Genomic DNA, 24,674 nt, shown 5'->3' with positions numbered 1-24,674 from the left:
CTGCAACTTGATAGGAGGCACTGAGTGAGAGGGTTTGAGAGCAATGTGATAGCACGTTGATATCACTAAGACCGAACTTGGTGGGAGGCCCGTTTGTAGCTTGAGAGCTACAGGAGCTCCCTCTCGGAAGCGTGGCTGCGAGAAAATAGACGGACAGGGAAAACCAGAACTATTGGAGGAGAGCGAGTTAAAGGTGGGTTGGATGGAAGCTCTCCTAATGCTCCAGCAAACAGGGCCTTTCTCCCCCCAAATATCACCTGTGAAACCCCTCTACAGCCCCATCCTTACCTGCCGGTGCCCAAACCAGTGGTCCATGAAGTGAGGTCCCCAGACCATCAGCTTCAGCATCGCCATCACCAGGGAAGTTGTTGCACAGAGTCTCGCTCCTCACCCCAGACCTACTGAGTCAGGAACTCGAGGGAGGGGCCAGCAAGCTGTGCTTTAACAAGCCTTCCAGGTGATTCTGATGTGTGTTCAAGTGTGGCCTAAAGTTTAGGCCCTAAACTATGCAGAAAAATGTTCTTCCCTAAATGGAGGGCAAGTGTCCTATGGGTGCAGAGTTACTGTTAAATCTGAGATATCAATGCTTGAAACAGGAAAGCAGAAAACTTAAGAGTTGGGTAGCTCATAGAGCAATGTGAAGCATCTAAGTTGTTGAACTGTGGCAGTAACAGGGACATAGGGAGACTTGGAACATGGATTTTTGGGAAAGGAAAATTGCACAATATGCAGATGTAAGATAACGACTACCTACGTTTTGGGGGCACCAGGAAAACGTTGTCTAATATGCTTTAATTGAGTAAAATTGTGCAATGTGGCTGCTGCATAAATGTGTCCTGATGAGCAATGGTAAAGGGCTCCCTTTCTTCTCTCCTTATTTCATTTAAACTGTCCCTGTGGGAGCAAGAGACTGGGCCAATATCCATAGACCTGGTGGGATGAGAGTGATTTCTCAGTGGAATTCATAATAAAAAATGGTTTTTGTTTTCTGGACTAGCTGCTTCTCCATCATTCTAACTGCTTGCCCTTCACTTTATTGCTGGGCTGGATTAATTCCCAGAGAACAGAGTCATTATCTGGATGGGAACTCGAGCCCTGATTGGAAGGAGAAAGAATGGGGGATTAGTGAGGTCTTAGGTTTTCCCTCATGCAGTTTAGAAACCTGTCAAATCAAAGGTGTCCTCGAGACACATTTTCTGTTTTCCTTTCCTGCTTCTCATCCTGAATTTACACACTAGGGTCCTATTGTCCTATTTATATCTCTTTGCCATTCTCCTTCCATAAGTGTGTTTTGGCATTCCTTAATGAAATACCTACTCTACGCAGTGCACAGTGCTAAGTGGCTTCAAAAACCCATACTTTCATCCCATCTTTCCCAACATTCGCAAAGGAGCGGACTGAAAAATAATTTTCCTTTCACACACCTCCATCACCATGTTTTTAGGCTTTGGTTTGGCCTTTTTGTGTTGTTCTTCAGGTGAAGAAATTGGGATCCCCCATATTTTAAGCTATTTGTGAGAGAGGAGGTCATTTTTTAGAAATCAAAAGAGAACACACAGATATGCTTTCACTGTGGAGCCTTGATCTGTGACTTTGCCGGGTCTGTGGTTTCTGCTCCTTATTTTCCCACTGAATAGAGGACAGGAGGTGGGAATTGTACAAATAGCAGGTAATCACTTTCCTTCTTTACCGTGTTACTTTGCAGGGTGCAGAATAGACCTCTTATGGCTCGAGGCAGATAGTTTGGGCTTTTTTGGTCCCTGCAGACATTCATTGTAGCCATCAGGAGTCTGGCCAGCTGCCTTTCACCAAGGCAACTGAGTCAAAGTGGCAATCGAACCAGCACTCCTCCAGGCTGAGGTGGCAGCGATGCCCATCCTGTGAACACAAAGGGCTATGCTCTCACCTGATAAACAGCACGGGTGAAAACTCCCGTCGTATTTCTATAAACTACCGAGAGAAATGAACTATTGTAACCCATGTCAAACAGACACTGACAGCAGTTTTTCAAAGTCTGGGAAACAGAAAATCTATGTCTACAAATGCAACCTCTTGTCAAGATCACTAGAATCATTCCATCAAGGAACCTTGAGGAGGAGAGAGGTAATGAGTATTGGCCTTATTTATAAACAACCCAGGATAGGAAGTTGTATGATTTTTTCATGAAGATGCAGCTGGTCTCTATGCAGTCGTTTTAGTCTGTAAATCCCTTGCAGTTAACATGTGTATTTCTCTTTAACAAGGCAACTCTGTGCCGTTCCCTCTTCAGGTTCATCTGCTGAGAGTTGCTCAGGAATCCATTTCTGGCTGTGGGCTTAGGGACTGGGAACTGAGACTCAGGTCAGCCCATATCTGGTTGGAATCCTTTCTCCTCTGCTTTGCAGCTGTGTGATTGTAGCATGTAGTTTACCCTCTCTGAGCCTAAGTTTCCCCACAGAGTACCATAGGATTACATGAGATAATACATGTAAAGAATTTAGCCCAGTGCCTGGCCCAGAACCCAGTTAACATTAGATATGATTGTATTTGTTATCAATTAAACACCTAAGGGAATTTTTAGTTGCATCCGTTTTACCGGTTTTCCTTTGTGTGTTCCTTCTAGTCAGGACAGCATTTTTTATTGTTTTTTGTTTTTGTCTCCCTCCATGTCTTTTTGTCACACTCCTCATCCCAGGGAAGGGTGATCATGAGACACCATTTGATCATGAGACAACCTTTTGAGATGAAGTCTGCTTTGCGCTTGTCCTTTGGGAAAAGGCTTTGATCACCAGCAGTTGCTGTGGGTATTTGGCAGGCTGCCGGCTCCTGCCTATCGTGAGAGGCATTAGATTAAAGAAAAAATAAAAAAATAAAAAAGCTAAAGGGCAGCTGGTAGTTCCTCGAGGGTGTGTACAAATGGCACCTTTGCCTACTCCCAATGCCCTAAGGGCGACCCTACTTTCCAGGGCCTCCTGTTGGCCAGTGTCCGAATTTCCGAGCATCTCCTTGTTTTCCTGGGCCATGAGCTGGCAGGGAGTCCATAACACTGTGCCCTTAGCATTCTAGTGGCTCACAAGCCAGTGTTTCTCTCTGGCCCTTCTTTGAGTCTGCTGTCTCTGGCACACAGAGGGCTGCAAGAGCCTCCGTAAACATGGAGTGGTGGGCAGCAAGAGAGGGGATAAGAGGGCTCCTCCTCCAAGGAGCCCTCCCAGCAGCGGTATGTAAATGACTTCTTGGAATTGCCAGTCTGGTTCTGGAAGATCACCTTGCAAGTGGGCCCAGCGCCAACCTGACAGATGGCCTGGGCTGCAGGCTGCACAGCCCACTTAGGCCCATCAAGTGTGTGTTCCCTGAAGGCAGCGGGCCCAGCCAGGAGTGTCAGGGAGGCTATACAGGGGCGTGGCACGGGTTGCAGCATGTGTTCCCAGCTCTACCTACCTACTTTGCTCCTGCCTGTGGTGCTCTCTCTCTGAAGGGGAAAGACCAGCTCTCTCTGTCCACTTAAAAGCAAATTTCGGCCGAGACCGGTTTGGCTCAGTGGATAGAGCGTCGGCTTGGGGACTGAAGGGTCCTGGGTTTGATTCCAATCAAGGGCATGTACCTTGGTTGCGGGCACATCTTCAGTAGGGGGTGTGCAGGAGGCAGCTGATCGATGATTCTCTCTCATCGATGTTTCTAACTCTATTCATCTCTCTTCCTCTCTGTATAAAATCAATGAAATATCTTTTTTTAAAAAAAAAAAAGCAAATTTCGGCGTTTCATGATCTTCAGCTGATGCCCGGCCTAGATTCTACATGACAGCCCCTCTCAGAAGTGACCAAGTGTTCCCATCAAATGCACCAGCCACTGCACAGTTAAAAAGGAGAATAAAACAGCAAAGCCTGCATGGAAACTTTGTTCGGAAATCCTATGACATCTACTGAATATTTTTTTTTAAAAAATTGAACTTTTAAATTTTATGATTTCGTGTCCTCTTATCATGTTCTCTTATGAAAGCATGAATTCTTTTGGAAACAGTTAGAAAATAAATGGATAACTTTTTTCTTCTCCCTGCACTCAGAATAAAAAGCCTGGGGAAATTTAATGTCCCTGGGATCAGCCTGTGGATTCGAGATAAGGATTCAAGGCAAGAAGCCTTTTAAACTCAGAGCGGAATCTATTTGCAGCTCTTGTCCAATTAACATAAAGTATCTGGTTACTGTGTATGCTGCATAATGCATGGCAGTGTAAACCAAACGTTTTTAAGTGCTGACATTGAACTCCTTGATAACAATGAAGGGCGAGTAACTTGCTAATTTTCTTCAAGAAATCTTCTGGGGGGGAAAAAATGCTTCTCAAAATGAATCAACACTTTAGAGCTGAGATGCAGCCGAGGGTTGTCCGTGTGTTCCCACGATGATAGGAAATCTAGAAGGAAACAGGAGCAACCACATGTCACGTTCTCTTTAAGAGCTGGAAAAGCTGTCAGAAGAATTAAGATTAAACCTCCTGTGAGTCCGTGGGTGTGGAAAGTCACCAGCTAGCTAATATTAACATAGCTCGCGACAGAACGCTGGTGCTAGAAATAGGACAGTTGCATCACTACCACTAAGCAATTTGCATTCGGTGGACCAGCCCCTGCATTCCTCCCGGCTCCTACAGCCCTCCGGGCATTGCATTTCTGGACGCTTTTAGACACGGGAAGCTCACACTTGGCTGTGTTGGTTTCCCTGGGAACTCCTACCCCAAAAAGAAGAAGCGGCGAGAGGAGCATCTGCTTTGTGTGCCGGAGGGTGGTTGAGCTACCAGCAAATCTTCAGGCATCTGTGGAATCGGGAAGCTAGATTTCGTATGGTTGTCCACAGGGAGGGGCAGACAAGGACCTTCTTGTTTTCCTCGTCATGGATAATCTGTTGCCTCAATCTAAATTCTCTTTCTTCAAAAAACATCCTCTCCACGCCATTAGGAAATATGTCTCGGCGCTGAGGAAAAACCCAAAAGCGGAAGAACAGGTATTCTTTTCTTTATATTATCTTTACGGGGAGCAGGATGTTTGCTCTATAGGTGTTGCCTTCACGTCACCTCGGGGGTTTAGTCTCTGCTAGTTTCCCTGGGAAAAGGCACAGGTCAGCTTCTGCTCGGGGCTGTCCAGACTTGCCAATTCGAGGAGCAAGCAGGCTCGTGAGGATTTACTTGAACTCGGAACATTTGGATCCTTAGATGAGGTTCCAGTAGTGTACTAAGACCTCGTTGTTTTTCTTTCTTCTGAATAGCTAGACTAAAACTACTCTAGCAAAGTTAAGTTGTGGCTTTCTTGATAATTTTCTAGGTCTTCCAATGCAAAATGTAAAACAATTAGTATCTCCACAAAGAAAAGTGATCAGACCCTGGATATACATTGTCTTCTTGTATGTATTTATCTTGTATGTATTTATGGTTGTGGTAATATCACCAGGACTTGCAAAACAGAAAACATTGTGTAGACTGTAAGTGTGATAGCTTTAAGCAGATCCCTAATGATCTGAGAAGGTCATTTAGAAGTAATTAGTCTTTTTTTTTTTTTTTTTTTTTTTTTGTGGAGGGTAGAGAATAGAGGAATGCAAGTTTCAGTCTTTTTCAACCAATCAAAAGTTAGGATTTCCAGTAGTAGACTCTATCATGGGGGAGTATATATGCTGTTTAATAACTGTTAGAATGTCTGGTCACTTCTTCTTTAAAATCATGGATTTAAAAAATCATGCATTTGTTCCATTGTTCTGAGACATATATCATTCTATCACTTATGAAAGAGACATTTCTAAAAACTGCTCTCCTGTATTATACCAAATTGGTGGAAGAAACCACTGTTTCTGATCCATTAAATCTGGTGGTTCCTTTAGAAAGAAGGACAAATGTATAGCCACATTGAAGGCCAGAGTCATACATTGCTTGGGCATCATACTTGTCACTAGAACTGCAAGCTGCACGGGAGATATTAGCAGTGTCCTGTATTTGAATGAGGTGACCTACTTATCAAAACAACTCCAGAAAGTGAGAGAAAAAGTCAGCAGACAGAAAGCCCTCTAATGACAGGTTTCCCCAAAGCGATGATGCATAATTTGGAAAATGAAAACCATTACTACTGTTTGAGAGGAAACTACTTTTATGCTTTGCTTTGTGTGTGTGTGTGTGTGTGTGTGTGTGTGTGTGTGTGTGTGTTTCCTTTCTTTCTTTTTATGCTGTGCTTTAATAATTTTACATGAGCTGGAAACTCAGACTGTGCTCACTAAGGGGGCTACCCTTAGTAGCCAATTTATCTCTTATTTAGGAAAGGCGTCATGATTACAAGGACATCTCTTGGTTTCCAAGTCTCAGCAGGTGCTTGCTTTTGAAGTGGAAAACCAGAGGCTCGGTGGTGGTGCTGAGAGTTGTCTGCCACACTCAATAAGTGCATGTCCACAGGCTTCTTCAGGACTCATTATGAGAGCAAGAGCGATGGGTAATGGGGAGGCTAAGGGGACTGAAAGGATGGGGCTTCAAACTGTGGACTGTGCATTAAGTGATTCTCCCTCCCTTTTCTCAGTATTGTATGTTTTTTGGAGATGTGGCTATATTGCTCACACCATTTATTTTTTAAAAGATTATTTTTTTAAATGTTGCAACATGCATTTAGTACATTAGAATTTAATGTGGGTCCTCTGACTTGGACTGGGTGGGTTCACAACCATTGGAGGTGACCTAACACAGCTATGAGCACTGTACTGATTTCCTAACTTCCTGTATCAGTTAATGGAGAAATAAATAAAAATGGCATAGTTGATTCTTTTCTGAAACCAATTACATCTCTGCAGATATAATGTCTCATAAAATTAGAGAAATTAGGTCAGAGTCAATCATACTTAACCTTGGGAAGCTTGTTGCAAAGTTATAAAGGATGTTTAAAATGTCTGCAATTTTAGGACCTGGATATTGGTTATCTCTAGTCCTTACATTCCTATAAGATGGATCCTCTTTATAAAAATGAGGGATGTGAGACTTAGAGACCTTAAGAGGTCTTGCCCAAGGCCACTCAGCTAGAAAGTGCTGAAGGAAGATTTGAACTTGATCCATTTTACCATGCTTTATCTCTGAATAATTCAGTGAGAGCATCACAACAAACTGCTAACATTTTTTTGTAGAGAGTATTTCCACATACCACTACAATAATTCTTCCCATAAGGATTTACCACCTGTACACATTTACGTATTCCTTAATATTTTTCTGTATTTGCATTTAAAATCACTCACTCTTAAAATTTAAATCTGTTTTGAAAGAAATTTTCATATCACTACTATAAGTGGAAAACCACTCTCATTTGCCTTAAATAGAAGAGAAGCATAATTATAATAAAAGCAACATAATGTTACATTATAACTAGATATTGTTAGCTGTGAAACCTGTAAGCCTGAAACCTGCTCCATTTTGTTAAGTAGGAAGATTAGCTTTTAAGAGATTAGCATCCTACTAACCAACTGAGAGATTCTCCTGGGCAAGGATAGAAGGGAATTACAGGATAGATACCTTTCTCGGTTCCAAGTACTTCATTGTTATTTAGGGTAGAGTCTGCATGCCACTTAAAATCTTCACCCAATTCATCATTGGCTCCCACCAGTGTTATGTTCCACACACTTTAGAGAAAATGATCTCAGACACACCATCTGCTGCTCCACTTCTGTGCATTCAGATATGTTCCTCCCTCTAGCCTAGAATTCCTTTCTTTACTTACACCATGTCCACATCCTTCAAGACTCAGCTTCAATGGGCTCATGAAAAAGCTTTATCCAATTCTGTTGGGAAGAGTGAAGCGTAAGATGTTCTGTCTGCTCCTAATAAGGCCCTTTACCATATGGTATGTAGTAAGCCATTTGATTACATGTTCATAAACATACAGCCTATACATACATGATGCTGGGTAGTATCTTATTCTTTGTCCCTTCAGGCCCACCTGGGCACCTAGCATAGGATGATATAGGAGAGACCACAGGCCGATTGCCTATAGAAAGCCTCCTTTCTTGCCTCAGCCCATATCTTTTTCTTTTTATAAAAAATACTTTTATTGATTTTAGAGAAGAATGGAGAGGGAAGAGAAACATCAGCGATGAGAGCCATTGATTAGCTGCCGCCTGCATGCCCCATACTGATTGAACCCACAACCTGGGCATGTGTCCTAACTGGGAATCAAACTGTAACACACAACCACCAAGCCACGCCGGCCAGGCTCTACCCACTTCTTGACTAGACCTGCAGAGTTCCCACACATCCCAGTCATGGTCACTGTTATACTCACCTTGTCCACATTATACTTCTTTGTTTAAAGTTTTTCTTTAATGTTCTTAAACACCCCTTGCACTTGGTGTCATACAAACATGAAGGTTTGACCTCAGAGCTGGTTGCCATCATTTTGCAGAAAATAATAAAGACGTGAAAGGATGTGATTAAGGTTTTATAGATGCTAGCAAAGCGCAAACTAGAAGCCAGGCCTTCCAAATCCTGGTCCTCTACGGGCCATTTCCACTATACCAACTTGACTCTATTTAACAAAACGGCTGCCATCAAATATAGCTTATCCTGCGAAGATGACACCACACATACTTTTTTTTTTTTTTTAGTGAAGTATTTATTTATTTATTTTTATTTTTAAAATTAAATTATCTCTGTACATATACCATTGCCCCCCTCCCCCATACATGCCCTCCCTCCCCAGAGTTTTGTGTCCATTGGTTGTACTTGTGTGCATGTGTGCGGGTCCTTCTGTTGATCTCTTGTCTTCCTCAGATCTCCCTTCCTGCTGTGGTTTGGTTTGGTAGTTTTTGTTGTCATTTGATGATGAACATGTTGGAACAGTATTTTTCAAATGTTGTTTTAGTGGTAGTGGTGGTAGTTGGGGGCGCTCAGGAGAGTTTGGGTAGGTATACGGAACACATTCAAAGTGTATATGATTGCAGCTAGTTTCTCTTGGCTGAGAAACCAAGCAGAGTCTGACTCAGATGTTGATGTCTGGCTTGTGGGGAATAGACAGGGCTTGCAGGCAATATTCTCTTGGGTACTGGAGTCCCAATAGCTTTCTCTGTGGCTCGGGTTACCAACTAGGACACTGAGTAAGGAAGGTAGAATTTTTTTCTACTTCTGGGCAGACTGTAGCCTGACTTCAGGCCACACTAGCTTTGTATATCAAATTGCCTATTAGACATCTCCATCTGAATGTCTTGTGGATGTTAGAGACTTGAATGTGTCCAAAGAGAACTCACATGCTCTATTCTCCAAACCAGCTCTTCCTTAGGTCCATTGATGGAGACAAAAGCTCAAAAGGGGAAACTTGGGAGTTTATTTATTATTGACAAGTTGATCTTCAGGCAACCCTCCTTGGGGAACATCTCAATAGTGTCAAAAATAAAAATATAAATAAAGATAAGTTTTTAAAAATAAAATAAAAAAAAACTTGGGCAAAGACTGAGACAGAGAAGAGCCTTCTATTTGGAGCTCTTGTCCCTCTGCTTATATTGCCCTACAGTAGCCTCATCAACTTGAATCTCTTCTTCCTGGGTCCCACAGATGAAGGATCCGGTGAGGATGCCTTACTCTCTTGAATAGAAAGACTTCTTTCTGAACAGGAAATACCATCTAAGAGCTGACCTGTCATGTCTTGACAGTTTAACAGTGAATCTGTTTAAAATGAGGAGAGTTTTTTTGGTGCCAAGGTGTGCATGTGAAATATATATATATATATATATATATATATATATATATATATATATATATATATTCACACCTATATGTATGAATTAGGCCCTTGAACTGGTATTATATATACCCACAAAGTTACCCACACATTTTTTTACTATCTCTCTATAGTCTTATCATCTGACTATGCAAACATGTGACCACTGATGTCCTTACATAAATATGGACACCAATGTTGACCTGGACAGAGAAAACAATCTGTCACCTGTCATCTTGTTTTGTGGAATTCCTTAATTTCTTCAATGATTAAGCAAGGTTTGTTCCTATATATTGTGTGAGGAGCATTTTTATAGGTAATGAGGATGTAACAATGTATTAGGTATAGTGTAGCAGCTCTGTGATGCTTATAGTGTCAATGAGCAGAAAGAGCTGTACTCAAGTGTTTATAATAGGGGGTGAAACCACATACTACATACAGTCAGCAGGCATTTCTGGCTCAAGAGCTGCTCTGATTAATCTGCTTAAAATGAGGAGAGTGGTGTTGGGGGGCTAGGGAGCATGTGCAGTAGCTTTAATTTAATTAAGGATTAGAGCTAAATTTTTTTTTGAGGCGGTTCTAAAGTTTCTCTTCAGTGGCTTAAGAAAAGCTTTCTGGTTCAAACAGGATCCCTGGATTTTTATTTCTTGCTTTGTTTCTTAATGGAATGCTAATCACAAAGTTGAGCTGTTAAATAAACCTTTGACTTTAATTTGAACCTTAGAGACTTAGTTCTTCATTTTGGTTCTTACACTTTCTCTAAATAACAATATAAAAATCAAGGACTCCATCTACCCCCAATCTCCTCCCCTGCCCCCCCCTCCCCCCCAAAAAAAACTATATTGAGATTTAGAACATTACATAGAATTTTGAGTTGTTAATGCAGGCTTTAGTCTCTAGGTAAAAAGATAAAAATTTCACTCCAGCTTAATTTAAGAAATGTTGAGTTTTTAGCTTCTTAAAGTGAATTGGTTATATCTTGAGAGTATACAAAAGTTATCCATTTTATAGTCTCTAAAAAACAAGTCCTGTGGAATTGGTTCTTTGGGGAGCTACTCTTCCCCCCACCAAACCCCCTAATAACCAATTACACAAATTTGTATGTATTCAGTGCTTTCCATTCAATGCGTACTTTGCTAGTCATATAGGACATACTGGCCTCAGCCCCACAAATAAATGCAAAATTGCTGCAGGGATAGGTACAGCAAAAGAGAGTTATGAGATGCTTTCCAAGTGTATAATGGAAGACAGGACCAAGGTGGGAAAGTCAGAAAAGGCTGCCCTAAGGGACTTAATATTGAGTTAACATTGAAGGAAGAGTAAGATATTAACTAAAGGAGGATATTGAGGGGACAGCTGTAACAAAGGTCTTAGCCAGAAATGAGCAGGGAAACAGTGAGAAGTGGGAGAAGGGTGTGTGTGTGTGTGTGTATGGGGGTGGGGAGGGATGTGGTGTTGGGTGTTGGGGAACTAACAATGCTGCCCCGGGATAGCAGTGCTTGAAATAATCCTGGACGTTAGGCTCAGTGAGGAAGAGACTTAAGACATGATTGTTTCTGTGTATGTGTTTGCTTGTGTGTTTCATAAGACCCATAGGGCTAATTTGTAGAAGAAACATGGAAGTCCATTTGGGATGTTTCAGAAGAACTAATAGGCAGAATGCAAGGAGAAGCTGTGACATAACAATAAGAGTGGTCGTTCTAAAAAATGAGAGGTAAAGCAATGGGCCATCTTTTGCGGAGGGCAGGGTATGTGACCCCTTCTCAGGGGATGGTTTCTGCATCACATAGAGAAGAATAAATGACATATCAGGCTCCTTCCAACCCCAGGATTCTAGTGCAGTGGGCAATACAAAGGATGAGTAACTGAGACACCTTAGAAACAAAGCGAGGGCCCAGGTGCATCAGTTAGAATTCATTTTTTTTTATCTGCTTAGTGGTAAACACTCCACAATCTGAGCATGTTGCTCTGGAATCTAAGGTCAAAGAAGACAGATTCAAATGTCTTTGGTGATTTGGTTAGCATTTCCATCAAGGAAGGGAAATAAAGCTACATGCAGAGAATACCTCAGGTGAAAGCTTTACGCACCAGTAACTAGCTTTTCTGAGCCTGATGGACCATTGAACTAGAATGGCCTTGTACATATAAGGATAGACAACTCTGTATACTTACATGGTCATTGATGAACAGGGACACTGAGATGTTTCAGGTTATTTTGTGGCATTTTTAACTACTGGGTGTTTTGTGTGTGTGTGTGTGTGTGTGTGTGTGTGTGTGTATGTGTGTGTGTTTAAATGTCATCCTCTTGTGCTTTCAGCTCTTTTTTTCCTGCACTTAATGCTGAAAGTTTGTTGCTTATCACGGTTCTTTCTGAAGGTGCTCCAGGTTTCTTGCCCATATTATCACAGCTGTGAAGTGTTAGACATGCCTGCGAGACACTTGAACCCTGAGTTGACTTCTGAGCTATTTTGAATCCTGTTATCTGCTTCTAAACTTTCCTAATCTACTGTACTCAAATGCCTTGGAAACCTGAGAGTCAGTAAATGCATGAATACCGAAACCTTTGTCTTTGAAATGAGTCTATTAACTCAAATGCAACACCCCCCTTTTAGTGTGTGTGAGAATTTCAGTATATCTTGCTATGTAGATTCTCAAATTTGCTATCCTATTCCACTTCTTAGACAGTCTGTCAGCAACATTTTATTTGCTAACTTTTGTTCAGAATGGAAGATGACGTCTTTTCTCACCTGGTACAGACAGTTCCATGTCTTCAACAGAAAAAGAAATGAACTTTCCACATATGCTGCACTGCTCATAATTTACTGCGAAGAGAGCAGGAGGAAGGCTGCCGAAATTTTCTTTCCTGTTCATCCTTTCGGCAGCATAGCAGTAAGGCTATTTTAAGAAATACAATTTGGATTATACATTCAAGAACAAGGCATTTAAAATTTTTATTTAATGCCTTATCTGTGGGAGGCACTTGGCAAGGTTCTTTTCATACAATGTCATTTAATCTTCATCGGTGGTAGGTGTTATCCTCACTCTGTGGACGAAAGAACTGAGGTGTGAAAAGGTGAGAGAACTTGGTACACAGCTTATAAATGATGGCGCGAGTGTTTAACTCCAGGTTTGCCTGTGTCTGCCTCAAGACCTGATTCACTACCTCATAGGGAGACACCTCCCATAAACAGGGTCCTTTTCTTCCCTTCCTTCCCTCACTTATTTTCTTCTTTCTTTCCTTGATATTAGATTCTTCTTGCATTTATTGAGAAAAAAAGGGGTTAAAAATAAAACCCCCATAACTACTGGGCAGGAAGACATCAAATCCTTTTAGATGAAGATCCACATTTTTGAGAGGTTTTTAAGTTATTCAATTCCGGGGAACTTCTTTTAAGAAAAAGAATATAAAATTGTAAATGTTAAATTAGATATACAATGAATATTTATTTAGAATGGAATAACAAATCGCAACAAATTACAAATTGGCGTGATGAATCACAACAAAAAATCACAAAGTCTGGGAAAAGAAGTGTTTTTACTAATTAATTGATGTACCCTAAGATGTTTTGTTGTTCCTACATTTTTGCATTAGTCTTTTAATCATTATTTCACATGACAATGATGTTCTCATATCCTCTAAAGAGGTAATCAAAAGATGATTCACATACTCCTCTAGAATAGTTACTATCAGGGGTCTTCAAACTACGGCCCGCGGGCCACATGCGGCCCGCAGAGGAGTCTGATCCGGCCCGCCAGGTTTTTTGGGCAGTGAGCGCAGCCGAGGTGTTACAGTAGGAATTAGTAGTTCATATAGTCCGGCCCTCCAGCTCTCTGAGGGACCGTGATCTGGCCCCCACTTTAAAAAGTTTGAGGACCCCTGCTACATGTCTTTTTTAGAGGCAACAACTTTTTCATAGGCCAGCTTCTGGCTCTGTTTCTCCTTTACCACCACGTATGTCAGACGCTAGGCACCACTGGACACATTTGTATGGAGATTTCAGGCCCTGTGATTTAGTACAGCAGATAGTTAAGAGTATTCCCTCTACTAGGACAGCCTGCAATAACTTAACCATTCATACAAGACTGCAAGCCACATTTACACATCCCACTAAATCAAAACAAAACCTAAACGTATCCTCATCCCACCCTCTTTAGGCCAGATCTGCAATTTACCCATTGCTGCTCCAATGCTAACTGATAGGAGAGATGTCAAAGGAAGGGAAGTCAACCAAATGACTACTCTACAATCAACTGTAGTTCAAATATCTTTTGCAAATTTTACCGAAACTTAAGACTGTGAGAACATTGCTAGAGTCTCCTTCAGAACCTTAAAAGGGGGCCTCTGTAAATGAGGGGCCCTGAAACTTAAACTTCATTGGTTTGCAAGAAAATCCAGCTCTGGAGGAGAGGTATATATAACAAGACAAAACACCGGTGTTACACTGTAATGTGCAAGAGTCTATGCTATAGGGTGGCTTCGGAAGTAATGATGTATGGGGTCCTATTCTGAGCAGCTGGCGCTCCCAACCTCACTGAAGGAAGTAGAGGAGGTTCTTTCTGTGGATTTCAGTCTGTAGGAAATAGCACATGGAGATGAGGATGTTCTGGTACTGCTAAAACAGAAAGGTGCTCAACCCTCAATCTTATTTGCTAAAGACTTATTTGCAATGGGATTATTTGCTAATACAGCCGATCTGAAAACTCATTTACTGTCCTTCCAAGCAAGCCACTTAGCACACATAGAAAAAAGCATGTTATTCCTGTTAGAGGCTGCACAGTAGAAAAATTCTAGAAGCACTAAAGGAAGTCTTTAAGAATTCATTAAGATGCAATCAAGCTTTTGAAAACTTATCTATTGTATCATTTGCAATTAAAATATAGTTACTGTAAGTTGTTTCTGGATAAAATCACCTTTGTGTTGGGTTTCTTTACTGAATTTTGCTCATTGGTAACATACTCAAATACCCAGCTTTCTCGTGTATGTCCTCTTCTTAGAAACATTTGACTCCTCTTCCTTTGTTCTAGAAATAACTGTCCTAAAATATAAGGAGTCCTTATAATTGCATCCTATACCATTGACCCTATTATAATATTTACCACTAAATTGACTATGGCCTGTAAATACATCTCAAAACAAAATAAAGCATATTGTAGTGTTTTGGTCTTATACGAGTACAGTTTATAGTTTATAATCAAATTGTTTAAAGTGAATATTGTAAAACCCTATTTCACTAGCTTTGACAAACTACCCTTTTTTTTTTTCTGTCCCCAACACATAATTTCTGTATAATGAACTTAAGAAGTTTTTTGTTGCTTCTGAAATGTTACACAGCTTTTTTCCCCCCCTTCTTCTTTCATTTTTAAGGAGTGAAACTATTTCTATTAGGAACACACTATTTCAAGAGAATGGCATTTTCTACTTACAAAGCTTTATCGGCTCCCCCCCCCCCCCCCCCTTACATCTGGCGGGTGCTGTGAAAGCCTAATACACCTGCTCAAAGAGGCATTGTTCCAGAGGTCCTGACCTGGAATAAGAAAACAAAGACTGACTTCATAGCTGGGAACACAACTGTAACTCTGCTGCCACTGCAGTGCCCTCTTACTTTTGTTCTCTCTACCAGGGCTCTGCTAATGTGATGCACAGTTACTTAAGAGGGAAGAAATAGGATCTCCTTATGCTTTTAATGTTCTTTCCCCGGTCTTTTAAAATACTGGTTTTAGGCCAACAGGTAATCACTCAAAGAAGTTCAAAGCCCTATACCATTTAAGAGTGCTGGAGATTTAAAATGCCAGTACGGGGTGAGGCAAATGTGGGTCTAGAGTTGTGAATATGTGAAACAGAGTTTATTCTTTAAAAAAAAAATATATATATATATATATATATATATATATATATATATATATATAATTGATTTTCCACAGAGAGGAAGGAAGAGGGATAGAGAGCTAGAAACGTTGTTAAGAGAGAAATATCAACCAGCTGCCTCCTGCACATCCCCCGCTGGGGATGTGCCCACAACCAATATACATGCCCTTGACTGGAATCGAACCCAGGACCCAAACCTAATTTTGTCCCATCCTGTATATATAATACTCTCATTCTGTTCTTTAGACTTGAGGTCTATTAAAAATATTTTTAGATCAAAATATGTTTGGATCAGAGTTTTATGTTTCTTGAAAATCAGCGCTCAAACGTTAGCATGCATTGGAGTCACCCAAAGGCTAAACTTCCAGTATACCTTGGAGATAATTGCAGGTTTGTTTCCAGAACACTGCAATAAAGCAAGTCACAATCCTCTTTGGTTGAGGGAGGGTTTTGCCTTCAATTATTAAAAAACACAACATCTAGAAAGCACACTGAAGTGAAGTGCAGTAAATTGAGAAAGGCTGTACACAATACAGGCCCAAATCCCAGAGTTGCTCATTTTATAGATCTGAGGTGGGGCCCCAGAATTTGCATTTCTAAAAAGTTCCCTGGTGGTAAGGATCACAGTTTGAGAATCACTGATGTAGATTATTTGAAGAAGCATATTTTCAAATTCAAAGCTGACAAATTCAAGCTGACAGGGGTTGCCATTCCTTCTCAAGAACTGCTCGTATACTGCTTAGAAGATGGAGAGTGGTTGCTTAGCCAGGGGGATAGATAGTGATGATAATTTGCAGCTTATGATACTTTTTAATAAGCTCTTCTTAATTTTTTTATTTTTTAGTGAACACATTTCATTTTATTTTTATTGAATTTACTGGGTGACATTGGTTAACAAAATTACTAGGATATAGGATTCAAGTGTACAATCCTATTATACATAATCTGTATACGTACACTGTATTGTGCTTTCACCACCCAGTCAAGTCTCCACAGGCACTTTTAAAATGTTTTATGAAGTTTATTGGTATGACATTGGTTAATAAAATTATATGTTTCAAGTGTACAGTTTTATAATACATCATCAGTATAGTGCATTGTATTTTCACCACACACAGTCAAGTCTGTCTGTCTCTATATATTTGACTGCTTTTATCCCTTATATATATATATCCTCCTTACCCCCTTTTCTTCTGATAACCTCCATACTGTTGTGTCTATGAGTATTTATTTGTAGCTTTCAGCTTTATATTCCACATGAGTAAAATAATTGACCATTTTAAACCACAGCTGCCCGTGCCTAGTAGCATTACATAGTGCTAAGTAATGCAAGAAATTGTTAAACAGTGTCTTTGCTATCTATACCAATAATAGCCTATCACATGTGTCAAACACAAGGCCCGCGAGCCAAATCCAGCCCGCCAGGCCTTGCAATGTGGCCCGCACCGCGCTGTCATCACTGCACTCCGCTGTCAGTTTATGATAGGGGTGTCGAACTCAATCAGAGAAAGGGCCAAAATCTAAAATCCAGCCTAAATCGCGGACCGAATGGTTTACTGAACAGTCATAAACTGACAATGTCATAAACTGACAGCGGAGTGCAGTGATGACAGCGCGGTGCGGGCCACATTGCAAGGCCTGGCGGGCTGGATTTGGCCCGCGGGCCTTGTGTTTGACACATGTGGTTTATGACATTGTCAGTTTATGACTGTTCAGTAAACCATTCGGCCCGCGATTTAGGCTGGATTTTAGATTTTGGCCCCTTCTCTGATTGAGTTCGACACCCCTAGCTAGGTGGTCATCAGGTTCTAATGCATCACACCCTAATGTCATCACAAGATGGTTGCATGCACAGCGGAGGAGTCGGGTCGTGGCAGGGAAGGGCAGTTGTGGACGATCAGGCTGGCAGGGGAAGCAGTTAGGCATCAATCAGGCTGGCAGGGGAGTGATTAGGGGGCGATCAGGTTGGCAGGCGGGAGAGTAGTTAGGAGCCAGCAGTCCCGGATTGTGAGAGGGAGGTCTGACTGCCGGTTTAGGCCCCACCCCCCTAAACCGGCAGTTGGGGATCCCCTGAGGGGTCCCAGATTGGAGAGGATGCAGGCCAGGCTGAGGGATACCCCTTGGGCGAGCTTCCCCCTCCCGCCTGTGCACTGGGCCTCTAGTAAGAATATAATCTAAAATGTTATCTCTTTAGTGTCTTCTTTAAAAAAAAAAAATCTGTTGAAAGTATTACATATTGTATATCCCTCTTTCCCCCCCTCATAGACCCCTTTTAGCCTGCCACTACCCCCAACCCCAGGCCTTCACTACACTATTATCTGTGTCCTTGGGTTATGCACATATGCTTACAAGTTCTTTGGTTGATCTCTTCCTATCGCCCACCCACCTCTGCCTTCCCTTCGGGATTCATCAGTCTGTCTCTATTTCTTTTTATCAGTTTGTTAATTAGATTCCACATATGAGTAAGATTATGTGATACTTTTTTTTTTCTCTGACTGGCTTATTTCGCTTAGCATAATACTTTTCTGGTCTCTCCATACTGTTACAAAAGTAAGAGATTCTTTTTACTGCTGCACAGTATTCTATGGTGTAAATGTACCAAAGCTTTTTTATCCATTTATTTACTGATGGACACTTTGGATGTTTACAGATCTTAGCTATTGTAAATTGCACTTCTATGAACATAGGGATGCATTTATTCTTTCTGATTGGTGTCTCAGATTTCTTAGGATATATTCCCAGAAGTGTGACCACTGGGTCTAATGAGAGTTCCATATTTAATTTTTTTTTTTAAGGAAACTTCTTATTGTTTTCCATAACTTCTACACCAGTCTGCATTCCTACTAGCAGTATACTAGTACTAAGGTTCCCTTTTTTCCACATCCTTGCCAGCACTGGTCATTTGTCGATTTGTTGATAGTAGCCATTCTGACAGGTGTGAGGTGATGCCTCATTGTTGTTCTGATTTGCATCTCTCTGATAATTAGTGACTGAGCATTTTTTCATGTCTCTTGGCCATCTGTATGTCCTTTTTGGAAAAGTGCCTATTTAGATTCTTTGCCCATTTTTTAATTGGATTGTCTTCCCTACGTTAAGTTGTATGAGTTAGTACTTATATATTTTGGATTATTAACCCTTTATCAGATGTATCATTGCCAAATATGTGCTCCCATTCAGTGGGCTCCCTTTTCATTTTGTTAATGATTTCTTATGCTGTGCAGAAGGTTTTTTATTTTGATGTAGTCTCATTTGTTTATTTTCTCCTTAATTTCTTTTGCCCTAGGAAATGTGTCTGTAAACATATTTCTATGAGAGATGTCTGAGATTTTGTTATGGTTTCTTCAAGGATTTTCATTTAAATTTTTTAAATCTATTTTGAGTTAATTGTTGTGTATGGTGTAAGTTGGTGGTCTATTTTCAGGGTTTGGGTTTTTTGTTTGTTTGTTTTTGCAAGCGTTTGTCCAATTTTCTCAACACCATTTACTGAGACTATCTTAACTCCATTGTGTACTCTTGCTTCCAAATATTGAGCATAATACCTTGGGTCAATTTCTGGGGTCTCTGTTCTGTATTGATCTGTATGCTTCTTCTTGTGTCAGTACCAGGCTGTTTTGAGTATAGTGGTTTTGTTGTATAATTTGATATTTGATATTATGATCCCTCCAACTTTGTTCTTCTTTCTCCAGATTGCTGCAGCTGTTTGGGGTCTTTTTGGCTCCATATAAATTTTTGGAGAATTTGTTCTAGATCTGTGAAATATTCCATAGGTATTTTAATAGGGATTACACTGAATATACATTGCTTTGGGCAGTATAGACATTTAATGAACCAATCCATAAACACAGCATATTCTTCCAATTGTTTATATAATATCTCCCTCTCTTTTTTCAATGTCCTGTAGTTTTCCCAGCATGTCTTTTACCTCCTTAGTTAAGTTTATTCCTAAGTATCTTAATTTTTTGTTGTTATTGCACTGGTAAATTGGATTTTTTTTTAGTTTCTGTTTCTGAAAATTCATTATTAGTGTATAAAAATGCCCTCAATTTCTGGCTATTAGTTTTGTATCCTGCTACATTGTTGAATTTGTTTATTAAATCTAGTTTTTTTGGTGGAGTCTTTAGGGTTTTGTATGTACAATATCATGTCATTTGTGAATAATGAGAGTTTTACTTCCTCCTTTCCAATTTGGATGCCTTTTGTGTTCTTTTTGTCTGGTCACTGTGGTAGGACTTCCAGCACTACACTGAATAAGAGTGATAAAAACAGACATCCCTGTCTTGTTCCTGATCTCAGGGGAAATTGTTTTAGTTTTTGCCCATTGAATATGATATTGGCTATAGGTTTGCATATATGGCCTTTCTTATGAGGTATGACCCCTTTATTCCCACTTTGCTGAGCATTTTTATAAAAAAAAAAATTGGTGTTGAATTTTGTCAAAAGCTTTTTCTGCAGCTATTGAAATGATCATGTGATATTTATCTTTCAGTTTGTAATGTGTCATGATTAATGATTTGGAAATATTATACCAACCTTATATACCTAGAATAAATCCCACTGGGTCGTGGTATATGATCTTTTTAATATATTGTTGAATCTGATTTGCTAGTTTTTGTTGAGTATTTTAGCATCTATGTTCATCAAGGATATTGGCCTCTAATTCTGTTTGTAGTGTTTGTATTGTCTTTATCTGGCTTTAAAATTAGGATAATGCTGGCCTCCTAAAAAGAGCTTGGAAGTGTTCCTTCCTCTTGGACTTTTTGGAATAGTTTGAGGATGAGATGTATTAGGTCTTCTTTCAATGTTTGGTAAAACTCCCCTGTGGAGCTCTCTGGACCAGGGCTTTTGTTTGCTGAAATTTTTTTTGGTTACTGCTTCAATTTAATCAGTTGTTATTGGGCTATTAAGGTTTTCTGCTTTTTCTGATACAGTTTTGGAAGATTGTATTTTTTTAAAACATTTTATTGATTTTTTACAGAGAGGAAGGGAGAGGAATAGAGAGTTAGAAACATCTATCAGCTGCCCCCTGCACATCCCCTACTGGAGATGTGCCTGCAACCAAGGTACATGCCCTTGACTGGAATCAAACCTAGGACCCTTGAGTCCCCAGACTGATGCTCTATCCACTGAGCCAAACCGGTCAGGGTGGAAGATTGTATTTTTAATGTCTTCTTTTGTAGCTGTTTATTTATTAAACTGATATGGCAACTGAGAATTTTAATTATTGATTCAAATTATGGAATATAGAAAAGGTATAAAAGTTGTTATGTCCTCCATATTATCTAAAGCCATTTTAAGTTCTTAGCTTTAAAAATAAAAATCTCAATTTTTTTCCTTGTCTATACTCTAGTTCTGTGGTCTGCAAATGGCGGCTCAAGAACCACATGTGGCTCTTTGGCCCCTTGAGTGTGGCTCTTCCACAAAATACCATGGCCTGGGGGAATCTATTTTGAAGAAGTGGTGCTAGAAAAAGTTTAAGTTTAAAAAATTTGGCTCTCAAAAGAAATTTCAATCGTTGTACTGTTGATATTTGGCTCTGTTGACTAATGAGTTTGCTGACCATTGCTTTAGTTAATATGTAAATATAATGATAAAGACTCACAACAATGAAATATACCACAAATATTGTTTTAATGGCTTCTAGACCCTTAGAACATGTGTTTAATGCATAGTCTGTTTATTTCTCAATAACATGTTAAGGAATGTCTCAGTTACCTATTGAATAATCTCTTTAAAATGCCCGTCTGTGGTTATTTACTCATACGATTACATTCCCTTTTTAAGAAATAATTTTCAATTCTCAGAAGATAAACCCACGAAATTCTAGAACAGCTTTTGCTTGGAATGTGATTTCCCCAGTGATGGTGTCCAAAGGTTAAATAAGAACAAGTAAATAGATGTAGACAATGACCAAGGATGTTTTAAAATCAAGTCCTGATTAATATATTCTTGAATGCCATTAAATGAGCAATGAGGCAGATATCCCATGCTCAGGAACTAATGGCTACCAAGGTTACAGGGTGCTCCATTGAGTTGAAAGAGGCTAGAATTTAATAAAACAAAATGATAAGCTATAAAAGGTAATTTATATTTTTAATGGGTCACTTTTACATATTTGAATGAGTCATTGTGGAAGCATTAAAGAAATTAGAGCCAATATGGATATTTGAACCCAGTATTTGAGATTGAATAGTGAGAAATTCTTGTGCGGGAGATTCACCTGCGTGAGTTTCAGCTTGGTCAGCTATAAAATGCAATTGAGATCTAGTCTGTTTATCTCACATTATGATGATTAAATTTAATTATGTACATGGAAGTGTTATGTCAACTAAAAAGCACTAGACAAATGTGCAGTTTTGGTGGCTGTTCAGTGAAAATTGATTCTCATTTCCCTAAAAGCAATTTAAATTCTTAAATCAAATGTGCAATGTTGGCATCTTTACTTTTCAAGGTTAAACGGAGCAATTTAATCATTTAAACCATGTTAGAATGCATGTAGACTTTTTTTTTTAATGTCATGGATTCTTAACTGCTCTAACTCAGAAAACAGAAATAAGTTGATGTGCACACCTTAAAACTATAAATATTTTCATCATGCTTGTTGAAAAATGACTACCGTATGTCATACTTTAGGAAGGTGTAAACTTAATTTTATTTCAGTAATTTCATAGTAGAATCTGTCACCAAGTAATCGTTAGTTGAAGAATTAAACAAGAAAAAGCCTGGCACCAGATCATGCAACTCCATAAGAAAATAAAAATTCTAAAATCTCACTCATTAGTTTTCGAGAATAAATGGCAGTTACATAATTTAAAAATACGGCTAATTGATAATAAGAAAAACTTGTCAAAGGGGCTACTGAAATCAGCCATTTTTTAAAAACTGTATAAGCTAACTAGAGGCCCAGTGCATAGGGGAGCGGGCCTAAGCCAGCAGTTGAACATCCTTAGCACTGCTACGGAGGTGGGAGAGCCTTTTGCCACCGCCGCTGCACTTACCAGCCATGAGCCTGGCTTCTGGCTAAGTGGCACACCCCCTTTGGGAGCACACTGACCCTCAGGGGGCAGCTCCTGTGTTGAACCTCTGCACCCTGGTACTCAGTGCACGTCATAGCAACTGGTTGTTCTGCTGCTTGGTTGATTTGCATATTAGCTTTTGATTATATAGGATAAGGAAATCACTGAAAAAAGGTTCCCTTGTGTTCAGTCTTTTTAACTTACATCTTATTCTATAACTTCCCATTGATTAACATTGCCTTTAGCATCTTAAGCATTTTATTTAACATTTTATCAGTTGAATGTCATATTACATTGGATTTTTAAAAATTTTTTATAGAAGCCAAATCAACCAATATTTTAGTCTATTTATCTAAATAATCATTTTTCTCACTTAAGACTATCAATTAGATGCTTTTAGCTGCAAGTAACAGAAAATATAATTATTTTATTATCTCACATTAATGTGCTGGAACAGGCTCCAGGGTTGATTTGTTAGCTTAATTATGTGTTAAAGGGCTTGGCTTCCTCTCATCACTAGTTTGTCATCCTTGGTATTGGCTATTCCCTGAGGAGGGGAAGAGAGGGTAATAAGTGGCTACAGCACTTCCAACATTCAGAATTATTGGGAAGTCTTATTAAATCATGGATTGCTGAACACAATCCTCGGAATGTGATTTAGTAGTTCTGGTGGAATCGACGAATTTGCATTTCTACTAAATTCCCAAGTGATACTGATGATGCTGGTAGTGGGGCCACACTCTGAGAAACACTCACTTGAATGATCCTGGAGGGGAATGGATATTTGAGGAATCATTGGTAACGTTCACTACCTGATGTACTTTATCATTTGGAATGTAACAGAGTTCCTTTTATTCTCCTTATAGGACCTAATGACAGTTTAAAGTTTGTCAGCTTCCTGTTAAACATTCCTGACTGGGACCCTGTTCACTTAGAATACCAATATTTCTAGTAATTGATGTTTCTTAGAAAATAGTTTTGAGCTCAACTGTTTGAAATGGGGAATGGTTGAGCTGGTTCAAGCTCCAAATTTGCATTTTTTAATTTCTGGATTATAGAAAAAATTTTTTCTTTCCAGAATCCTCCTTTCCTAATCCCCCAAATATACGATATTTGACACATTAAATTACTTTTAGTATCTTCTGAAATAGGCTAAACAATGCCTTTTAAAACAAAGAAAGCAAAAATAAAGTTGCCTGAGGTTATACTGTAAATCTTAATTACTTTTCCACCTGATCTATATTTGTAGTGACGAAGTTTCTAACCTAAAGGATATCCCTCTCTAATTTATTACCATAACCATAATGATATATATATATATATATATATATATATATATATATATTTTTTTTTTTTTTTTTTCCCCTCCCTCATTTGTTCTCACAATAGGAAGCACAAAAGAGAGAAAATTTCTACAGGGGGCCTGGAAGGACATGGGACAATTTAGGCAAAGATGCAAGCTTTGCAAAAAAAATATTTCACTTCTAGAAAATAGTGGGGTAGAGAATTTCAGCGAAAAATGTATCACTTTGGAGGTCTGAGGAAATGCAACTATTTCCAATACTCTTTCAGAAACCAGTGTGCAGCAGAGTAAAGAAAGATCGAAAATGTTTCTGATGTGAAATTGAAAACACATTTAAATGGGAGGAGGAGGCCTGGGTTATTACTGCAAACCCAGTAGGTGGGGGGGGGGGGGCAGGAAACATTATATGGAATCTGTTCAATAGTTTCAACTTTTTGTGAAAACCAATCCATCGGCTAGATTCAAAGTTAGTATAAGATACTGGTCAGTGGCAATTTAATTTACTTGGCTATTCTAAGGCCTGTTGCTTACATATAGTCCCCTGCTGTCTTGTCCAAGAATTGAGTAGATTCCTTGATCCCTAAGGTAATAACTGATGACTGTGCTAAAAACTACAATTTTTTTGATTTTGTCAGACACTGATACACATGCCATTAAAATCAAAAGCACAAGCTTAGCTAAAATTTCCTACATACTAGTACATAGAAGCAGCCACCTCAACATTATCGTTTAATTTCAAATGGTTACCTGGGCTTACAATCTAGGTGTGAAATTTTATCTGATCTGGGCAGTGCTCA

At 39.6% G+C, this 24,674-nt stretch overlaps 1 protein-coding gene across 1 annotated transcript in view; it reads left to right on the top strand.

Moving 5' to 3' along the window:
* The first annotated feature begins 4,635 nt into the window (after positions 1-4,635).
* ATP2C1 (ATPase secretory pathway Ca2+ transporting 1) overlaps positions 4,636-24,674 on the top strand; it is a 96,971-nt gene continuing 76,932 nt past the window's right edge. Inside the window, exon 1 of the mRNA XM_084902120.1 lies at positions 4,636-4,970. Coding sequence (XP_084758246.1) covers positions 4,860-4,970 — 111 coding nt within the window. The 5' untranslated portion in view covers positions 4,636-4,859. The remainder of the gene's footprint in view (positions 4,971-24,674) is intronic.

This window comes from Pipistrellus hanaki (assembly GCF_964339955.1).
Source record: "Pipistrellus hanaki genome assembly, chromosome: 13".
Taxonomy (NCBI): Eukaryota; Metazoa; Chordata; class Mammalia; order Chiroptera; family Vespertilionidae; genus Pipistrellus; species Pipistrellus hanaki.
Note: the sequence above shows the minus strand (reverse complement) of the source record. Positions and strands in the feature narration are given on the sequence as shown.